Source organism: Macrobrachium nipponense, chromosome 37, assembly GCF_015104395.2.
Source record: "Macrobrachium nipponense isolate FS-2020 chromosome 37, ASM1510439v2, whole genome shotgun sequence".
NCBI lineage: Eukaryota > Metazoa > Arthropoda > Malacostraca > Decapoda > Palaemonidae > Macrobrachium > Macrobrachium nipponense.
This window is the reverse complement of record NC_061097.1, coordinates 11,815,295-11,825,294: the sequence shown is the minus strand read 5'-3', so window position 1 is coordinate 11,825,294 and position 10,000 is coordinate 11,815,295. Positions and strand designations below refer to the sequence as shown.

General features: G+C 39.8%; 1 protein-coding gene across 1 annotated transcript in view; it reads left to right on the top strand.

Moving 5' to 3' along the window:
• Window positions 1-3,384: 3,384 nt before the first annotated feature.
• The window catches only part of LOC135209286 (zinc finger BED domain-containing protein 5-like), a 12,316-nt gene continuing 5,700 nt past the window's right edge, over window positions 3,385-10,000 (top strand). The window contains exon 1 of the mRNA XM_064241994.1: window positions 3,385-3,414. Within this exon, the coding sequence (XP_064098064.1) occupies window positions 3,385-3,414 (30 nt within the window). The remainder of the gene's footprint in view (window positions 3,415-10,000) is intronic.

The following is a 10,000-nucleotide window of genomic DNA, read 5'->3' as shown; positions in this document are numbered from 1 at the left end:
TAGCTCGGGGCCAGGCGCAGAGGTCAAGTTCGGTGGTGGCTCTACGTCCAGGCTGGACGGAGCTTGGCACTGCCCAGTGCTGCCAAGTGGCACTGGCAGAGAGTTGAGGTTGACTGGACCTGTGACGGGTACCGGAGGTGCAATACCTCTCAGCGTGCCCTTGGTTATGGGAGACAGAGGGTCCTGTCTCTTTTGGAAGGCTAAGCCTTGTGGGACTTGGACAGCATCCGCTGCACATAACTTGCTAGGGCATCTAGGCCAATTTGTGGAGTGCCCTATTACGTTACAGGTCTTGCAACGGAACTGTGAATGGTCAATCTCCCTCCTTGGTAACGGGGGAGACTGTTGGTGGATGTACTTCCTAGAAGAAGTAGAGTTTCGGTGACTCCTTGCTTTGGAGTGAATTGACATGGGGTTAGGACCCCTAGGCTTTTTGAACGGTGAGGGAGACTTCATGTCTTGCCCTAGGAGGAGGTCGTAACCTCCTGGAATGTAGCTTGCAACTGCAAGGGTACAAATTCTGGAAAAATGAGGTCTGGTGACCCTCAATTGGACGGTCGGAAGGATCAGCTTGATATGGTTGATACCTTCGATGGTGATTAAATGACGTCTATCGACGTTTGCCCCTCGGGGGATTCGGTCTTCACGTATCAGGGAGATTTGAGCGCCAGAGTCGTCGTAGGCTCTGACGTGGCTTGGCTGATAATGGCTTTGGAGGGGTGCGACTGTTATAGGGCCCTTAGCTGGGGGTCCTAGTGAAGAAGGATTGGTGACGGCCATTGCGATGGTAGGAATATTGTGGTTCGCGCACCCTCCGTAGTTGGCAGAACTTGTTCCAGAACCTCTTCGTGGCACTGGATGATAAGGCCGAGATGGCCCCACAGGTTGCGAATCTGCGGAGTCACCAAGGCTGGCAGTGTGCTCTGGCACAGGTGAAGAGTCCTCTCTGGCAGTGATTTGACGTGGGGAGGTTAAGGAAACCTCCGTTGAATCACCCTCGGAAGCAATTTCGGGGTTAACTGGTGGGCTTACCTCTTCCAAAAGGGAGGAGGTAGGCGGTAAAAAGGTAGAAGGCTGGCAGGATGCGGCAGGAATTTCTATCTCCGGCACTGGATCAGGACCAGGCTCACAAATAGAAAGGATGTCAGGCTGACCAGAGACGGCGGGACTAAGAGAGACAGGGGGTGCAGGGACTGGAAGCTGGCAGAGTGGTCTTGAGCTAGGATACTCTCCTTACGGGCCTTCTCCCGCTTGATGTCGAGTTCCTTCTCCTTGAGAGCGAGCTCATGCTTTCGCTCCTCTTCCCTTGCCTTCCTTTCTGCTTCTCTGGCTTGCTTTCCCTGCTGGCGCGCAGCAGCCTGCTGCGCCTTTATCCACTGGTCTAGTGCTGGTCCAGTGTAACCAGCCTCCTTGCCCAGAGTTATGAGGACTCGGAGCCTCTCGAGCTCTACGGCAAAGAAGTCGCGGGAAGCAGGGGAGGGAAGACATTTCCCTTAGGCTGCAGTAGAGGCTCTGATGAAAATGAAAATAATGGCCAGGAAGGGTACGGAATGGAATAGGAGTGCCTACTGTGGAAAGTGGCACTCACTTGGAAAGGTGTTCTGCGACGTGGTAGAGAAAAAGTCTGAGAAGACTGGGTGCTCTGTGGCACTTTGTGAATGGCACCTTCTGATGAGGTGAAAAAATCGAATGAAGTGTGCTGTGTACGTCACACTTACGGGCGTTCCCAACTTGGGAGACGTTGGAATGGGCTACCTGTAGGTCCAATACAGGTGCACGGCACTTATGAGGAGGCGTTCCTTGGTTCAATGATCCAAAATGGCGGATACTCTATAATGAATGAGCGTTCCGTAGGATGGACAACGCAGGTATAGGGCTACCGTACAATCTGTACAGGTGCGCGGCACTTATGAGGAGGCGTTCCTTGGGCAGCACTAGTAGTGCTGGTATTGCGGCACTTTGGGGAGGCGTTCCCTTGTTGAGTGTTCCGAAGGATCACTGACCCTTGTACACGGACACACTAATTATTTGGGCGTTCCGTAAGGACGGACACGCAGGTTTTAATGGGCTACCTGTACGGCCTGTACAGGTGCAATGGCATTTATGGAGGCGTTTCCTTGGAGCACTGGCTATCGTGGCTGGGTGTGTCCCCAGACACTACACATGCAGTATACTTAAATATACTGAAGTGAAATGGCACTGCTCATGGCAGAGTGTAATAGTGGAGGAGAGAAAGTAAAAGGTGGGAGTACTTCAGCCGCCAGTCGATGGACAGTGTCAAGAATTAGTAGCACTGTGAAATGGTAAGACCTGACGTGCACTGGTGGTGGCCAGTCCTAACCTGGTAACGACTTCCCTGTCTGGAAGTAATGAATTGGCGTGGCACCCTGTGCGAGTTGTGCTTGCGGTATACGCAAGTCTTTTGTGATAAAAAATGAACAAGACCACTCGGGCAACGACAGGTAATGATAATTGAAAATGCTCAGTCCTCGCTGAAGTACTCGGTAAATGAAATAATCAAGGTTTGCAAACTGCAATGGACACATGCGCGTACGTATCACGCTGTGTAAATGAAAGACACAAGAGGACTAAAACATAATGTTAATTCGGCATGCTATAATTAATGGTAAGATGTAGTACTCTTGGCTTCGTGAATACTGGGTTCTGGTTTTCTCGCTCTCTCTCTCTCTCTCTCTCTCTCTCTCTCTCTCTCTCTCTCTCGGAGAGGGTGAAAAATGATATATGAATGAACTCCCTTATATTTGAATTGAACTAATGTTCGTTTAATATGACGCAACTTGCGTTAAATTATCTACTTACGTTAACGTGAAACGAAAGAATTGCTTTTGATAACGTTTTATGAAAAATGATAACGCGCTCGCGGTAACATGGAACGATGTTTACGTTAATGTTAGCGGCTTGCGCTTATGAAATGATTTGCGTTTCGATATGAATTTTACAAAGACGCGTTTTACGTTAACAATTCTTGCAATTGACTCTACTTTTAAGATTTACTTTAACCTTTCCGTAAGGACAAGTGAAAAATTACGGTAAGGATTTGAAAACGATGTTAGCAAACAATTGTGAATGAGGTTACGTTAAGTGTGAAGTGAAATGAAAACTTCGCTCAGCGCGCTAGTGAGCGATGCGAGGTTGAAACACGTGAGGAGAGCTGACCAGCGCGGGCGAATCAGCTGATTCTCTGTAAATGCGAAGGCAATTTACAACACAAAATTCTACTTTCTTATTCAAGGCGAATTACGTTAATTTCTCTGGCAGGACGATAGATACTAGTACGAGATCGATATTATTTACGTTAAAACGGTTCGAGACTTACGTTACTTTGCTTAAATTGTTTAGATAATGTTGAAAGAGGAAACAAACATGGCTGCCGCTGTGATTGTTGAGACGAAGGTTGGTTGAGACCCGCGCAGGGCGCGAGAGAGCTCTAAGCTGAATTCAAGCTGAGAGGTAGCGGTTACCAACACTTGGAATGAAACTAAGTTAAAAAATGAATACCCTAACATATCACAGACAAAAGAATTGTACACTTCTTTTGCCGTAACTATTAGTAAAAACACTCCTAACTAGCTAGGCTTCAAACACCAGCAATAAAACCCCTGGCAAAGCACTTCCTAGTTTTGATCTCGTTCTTTCTGGCATCTATATACACACGTGCTCTGTCTCGTCCGACGAGGACAGCACAAAGTAACAGAGAATTCGCGGGGCAAATTGTTTGCTCGCCGCTAAAACAAATTAGAAAGCTACTGGCCAGCGTTCGCACCGTTACAATAATAAGATTTCTACCTACGCTCTTTTAAACACTTCTACAATAAAATACTTAAACGTACCTTAAGCTAACATTGGTTATAGAATAATCATATTAATGAATGGAATACCTTACCGTGAGTCAGTGTGTCTTCTTTCCCTGCAAGTGTGCTTGATTTACTTTTTGTAAAATAATTTACAGTTTACGTTTTTGACAACGGATAACGCGATTTACAAGCTTTTTTTAAGCAAGCCCGGATTCGATCCTGGCAAGGTCGCCAATTTTACGTATATAGGGCCTTGGGAGAAGCTAGATACGTAAACGGAAATAATTGAGGGATTCAAGAGGGAATTTCTTTAACTTACCGTAAACTGATAGTTATTAATTTCTTTCTTTAGAGGAAGTCGCCAGAAAACTCAGCTCGTTACTTTAAAACTATTTATTTACAAAAAGGCCCGTGCTGGCCTGGAGAAAAGTTAAATGATATTGGCCCCCACGTTGATAACGTTTTATGAAAATGATAACGCGCTCGCGGTGAACGATGTTTACGTTAATGTTAGCGGCTTGCGCTTATGAAATGATTTGCGTTTCGATATGAATTTTACAAAGACTGCGTTTTACGTTACAATTCTTGCAATTGACTCTACTTTTAAGATTTACTTTAACTTTCCGTAAGGACAAGTGAAAAATTACGGTAAGGATTTGAAAACGATGTTAGCAAACAATTGTGAATGAGTTACGTTAAGAAGTGCGAAGTGAAATGAAACTTCCGCTCAGCGCGCGAGTGAGCGATGCGAGGTGAAACACGTGAGGAGAGCTGACCCAGCGCGGGCGAATCAGCTGATTCTCTGTAAATGCGAAGGCAATTTACAACACAAAATTCTACTTTCTTATTCAAGGCGAATTACGTTAATTTCTCTGGCAGGACGATAGATACTAGTACCGAGATCGATATTATTTACGTTAAACTGGTTTCGATGACTTACGTTACTTTGCTTAAATTGTTTAGATAATGTTGAAAGAGGAAACAAACATGGCTGCCGCTGTGATTGAGACGAAGGTTGGTTGAGACCGCGCAGGCGCGAGAGAGCTCTAAGCTGAATTCAAGCTGAGAGGTAGCGGTTACCAACACTTGGAAATGAAAAACTAAGTTAAAAATAATACCCTAACATATCACAGACAAAAGAATTGTACACTTCTTTTGCCGTAACTATTAGTAAAACACTCCTAACTAGCTAGGCTTTCAAACACAGCAATAAACCCTGGCCAAAGCACTTCCTAGTTTTGATCTGGTTCTTTCTGGCATAATTCATACACACGTGCTCTGTCTCGTCCGAACGAGGACAGCACAAAGTAACAGAGAATCGCGGGGCAAATTGTTTGCTCGCCGCTAAAATAAAGCTCTGGCGCGTTCGCCGTTACAATAATAAGATTTCTACCTACGCTCTTTTAAACACTTCTACAATAAAAATACTTTAAACGTACCTTAAGCTAACATTGGTTATAGAATAATCATATTAATGAATGGAATACCTTACCGTGAGTCAGTGTGTCTTCTTTCCCTGCAAGTGTGCTTGATTTACTTTTTGTAAAATAATTTACAGTTTACGTTTTACAACGGATAACGCGATTTACAAGCTTTTTTAAGCAAGCCCGGATTCGATCCTGGCAAGGTCGCCAATTTTACGTATATAGGGCCTTGGGAGAAGCTAGATACGTAAACGGAAATAATTGAGGGATTTCAAGAGGGAATTTCTTTAACTTACCGTAAACTGATAGTTATTAATTTCTTTCTTTAGAGGGAAAGGCGCCAGAAAACTCAGCTCGTTACTTTAAAACTATTTATTTACAAAAAGGCCCGTGCTGGCCTGGAGAAAAGTTAAATGATATTGGCCCCCACGTTGGGGCTTATAGTCTCATTCAATTCAAGCTGATTTTCATTCACTTGGGTTAATGCACACTTGCGGCAGAGAGACGGCACGTGACTCATGGAATCTGGAAAAGAATCCCAGATTAAACGAGATAAAAGGAAAAATGACTTCTTGCTTTGATTAAGGCTGATTAATTCTCTAACATTGGGGAAGGTAAACTCGAATGGTTCACTGAGGTATGCACGAAAACTTGGTCTTTAACAAGTCACAAAGGGGAGCACGTGGCCCAATGAGGACAAAGGGCTTCTGATGTAGAAGGGGTAAAAATGAGAATTGAAAATGAATTTAGCAAGAGTCGTATGGTAGTAAAAGGTGCTGGGTTGAAGTTTACACTTTCAGACGTACCTTTATGCAATATTCTGTGTATCCTTGTAGAAGAATGCGGCCTGACCTCTGTTCAGGTCTGGGGTTCGTGTCCACCAGTACGTCGTGACGGTCGTGGGTAGGCCTAATTTTGGGAGGCTGGCCATTTGACCTCTGTCCGAGATCACGTCTCGCAGCCGACTGAGAGCGATACTGGTTGGTTTCGAATCACGGGGCTTCCAAAAACCACCTCGAGCATTGCCTGAAAGGTGGTAAACACAACGCCAGCAAATTGGGAAGGAAAATAGGTCTTATTGTAGAAGTCCCTAAAATCCATCTCGAAGCCTAGCTACTCTTGTGACTTGCCTCTCTTACCCTAAGCTTCCGTCAGACCGGAAATATCATTCCTACGACATACCCACTCTCCCAACAACAGTAGCTTCAGGAGACGGCATGGCTGCTACTTTTATAATTAAATATAACTAAAACTCTGCTGGGAAGGCGAGGCGTTCTATAGACGTAGCAATATATATACATACATATATATATATGTGTGTGTGTGTGTATATATATATATACACACAAGTATATATATATATATATATATATATATATATATATATATATATATAAAATTCAATAAGAAAAATGGATAAATGCACACAAAAAATCACTGCAATAAGAATAATGAATAAATGCCCAAAAAATCACTTCTGTGTGATTAATGCTTTGTTAGTGTTTTTGCAATTTTGGTATCTTCCACATTTTTCTGTGTTTTCATTTACATTCACAATTTGATTCATTTAATTGTTTTCATTAATTAATCATTGCATATTTAATTGCGTTTAACTCTTGTGAATTACTTTGCATTTACTTAGAATTCTTTTCAAGTTCTATTGTTGTTTAGCACTTGTGAATTAATTTCCAAATTTTAGTTACTACGAAAAACTTTTGAATTTCAATTGGATTAACTAATTTTAGTGATTATTGTAATTAAATCACTTTGCTTCAATTTTACTTAATAATTAATTCAAGAATTAATTAAACTTTGTTTTGTTTTCAAGTAACAGTAAATTTCCCTGAGATTGTGAATTTCACTTATAAATTTTGAGTTTAATAATTAATTTTTTTATTTAAAATTTTTATAAGTGTTTTATTTTTTCCCCAGTATATTTGATTTTGTTTAAATAGAATATAGAGTGGTATTTGAGCTGTTTTCCTTCAATTTAATTGAAGTGAGTTAGAACCAGGGAAGTACTTAGAATTTTAGAACAAGGGAAATACTTAGCTTTTAAACGTTGCTGATGAAGTGATGCCCTTTAATTAATGTAATTGCATATAACATTGCCTCACACCTGTTTTAATGAACTTAGTCTGATTTTCTGCAATACTGACAAGTTGCTTAAGGGATCATTGTTGCCTTGAGAGTGTTCAGTGGTATTTCACCAGTGATGAAGGTTCAGGTGTCCGGCTGTTGTGAGCTAATTATTTTCTGATTGGTAAGTGTAGTGACCAGATACTTGGAAACTTTCGTCTAATATATATACATATATATTTATTATATATATTATATATATTATATATATATATATAATAGATATATTTATAATATATATATACATACGTATATATACATATATTAAAATTTCATGAATGACAAGACAGTTAACAGAAGCAGCTATCAAACCCTTTACCAGAGGCTAGATTCGTCATCGTCCCACATTTTTGCTAACTTTTTTATGCCTAGCCTTGAAACTAGATTTTTAGACCAGCGTAATCATAATTTTAAACTGTCTTTTTAACGAAGATATGTTGATGACAATTTTTTTTTCAACACTCTTGGCTATGTTCTTTATTTTTAGAATATATTAATCAACTCTATCCAAACATTCAATTTACCATGGAGGTAGAGAACAGAGGTAGTCTTCCATTTTTAGATATTAATGTAACTAGACATAATTCCGAGTTTACTATTTCTGTTAATAGAAATCGGACATATATGGACTCAGCTAATAGCTACTATAGTTTTTGTTAATATTCGTTCAAACTTAATTCCAACTACACCTTAGTCCCTAGAGTTCTAAAATATTCTTCAACCTGGCAATTATTTCACAAAGAAATAGTCTTTTTATTGAGCTATTTTAAGACAAACTCCTACCCACAAGATATGGTTCATAAAATCATTATTAAGTTATAATCACAATTTTTACAACCTCCAACTGTCAACTTTGACGCTCCCAAAAAATTATTCTATGCCTCAATCCCGTATATGCCTGACTCCAAATTTGCCTTAACACTCGAATAATTGAACAGGAAGTCCCCTGTCTTAAAGTCAAATATATTTCCAATATCCCATGTGCAATAGGATCATTTTTTAATTTCAAAGATCACCTGCAGTCTTTCATGCAATCCAGTGTGGTTTATAAATTCACAAGCTCTGAAAGCACGGGCCCCTTACGTTGGATCGACGTCGACGCGGAGGTTACTGCAGGTCAGATATTGCAGCCATTTGGGTTTCAGCTTTCACACTGGCCAAAGACTGAAACCGCCAGAATTTTTTCATGTCAAAAATCATGCCACAAGATGTAAAACCGAAGTCTTGAAACAGCACTTCTCAATAATTGGTTATGTAAGGGACCCAGACCAATTAACATATTTAGAATCGTTATATATTTAAAGACTGGTTCCCTCTCTCAATAGTAATACTTCCTCAGCAACTTTGTATCTGGCATTGTTGTCGTCTGGCCTTGGACTCCGTTGCAGTGTTAACGTTTTGTGGTTTTTTGTCTGATAACGTGGTCAGATAGCGCTATTTGGCATCTCTCTGTGGCCACACTGACTACGACTAAATCTGTCTTGGTAAAAAACCACACTTATAACATTGCTTTAAATTTTTATATTAAGCTTTGATACTGAAAAAAAACTATAAACAAATATACAAAATGCAGTTCTTTAAAATCCAATCCTTAAATAATAAAAATGTTAAAAAATCGCAGTCAAATCGAATTTTCATCTCCTACTGATAGAGTTTGACATTTATGGAGGCAAAAAGTGGATGCAATTTCATTAGCAACACTGACGTTTAGTCATTTTACCCACACTGAGTGTGGTCAAGGCGGAAGCACTGATCCATTGAATGTCATTCCCTCTTCTCTCCTGCTTATGGACGGTTGGTGTTTTGGTTGTCTCTTTTTTGATTACTGTTTTATGTGCTTTTTATGCTTTTACTTTTTACTGTCACAACTTGTAAATTTTAATTGCACTGTGAATTCCTCTTATGCTAATAATGTATTTCATTTTGTCTTTTACTTTTCACGACTGATCATGCACTTAATAAACTTGGTCTTTTATCACTTGTATCATGGAATCTCCTGAAGTCTATATATATATATATTATATATATATATATATATATATATATATATATATATATATATATTATATATATATATATATATATATATATATATATATATAATATATATTATACTCTACTCTAAAAAACGGATCGAAATCGGGTGTATGAAACATAAAGATACTTGCGTATGCTCATTCAGGCTTATAATAGTAAAGTATAAATTTGAAGTTTAATCTATTCCGTTTGGCACTGAAACTGAAAATTTCCTCAATTTACTTTCGTAGGCGACATTTTTTTCTTTTTTTTTCTTTTTTGTAAAGCAGGTGTTGCCAATATAATCTATTCATGTCAATCATAGCACTGGAATGCTATCCAGATATTGTTAAACGGTGTTTCTAACTGAATCTTTATAACACCTTCAGTTCTTATTGAATATTTAAGGAGCTTTCTATGTCAACGCAAGAGAATCCTTCCTGAGAAGTCTCACTTACACTTCCACACTGGATTAAACTTTCAATTTCCAATGAAGGTTAACACTTTATTTTCATAAGCAATAATTTCAGCCATAACAATAATGATGAAATGATAGAAAGCAGCTGTAGGAACAGTAACAGCAATAATGATAAAATCAATCGCTAA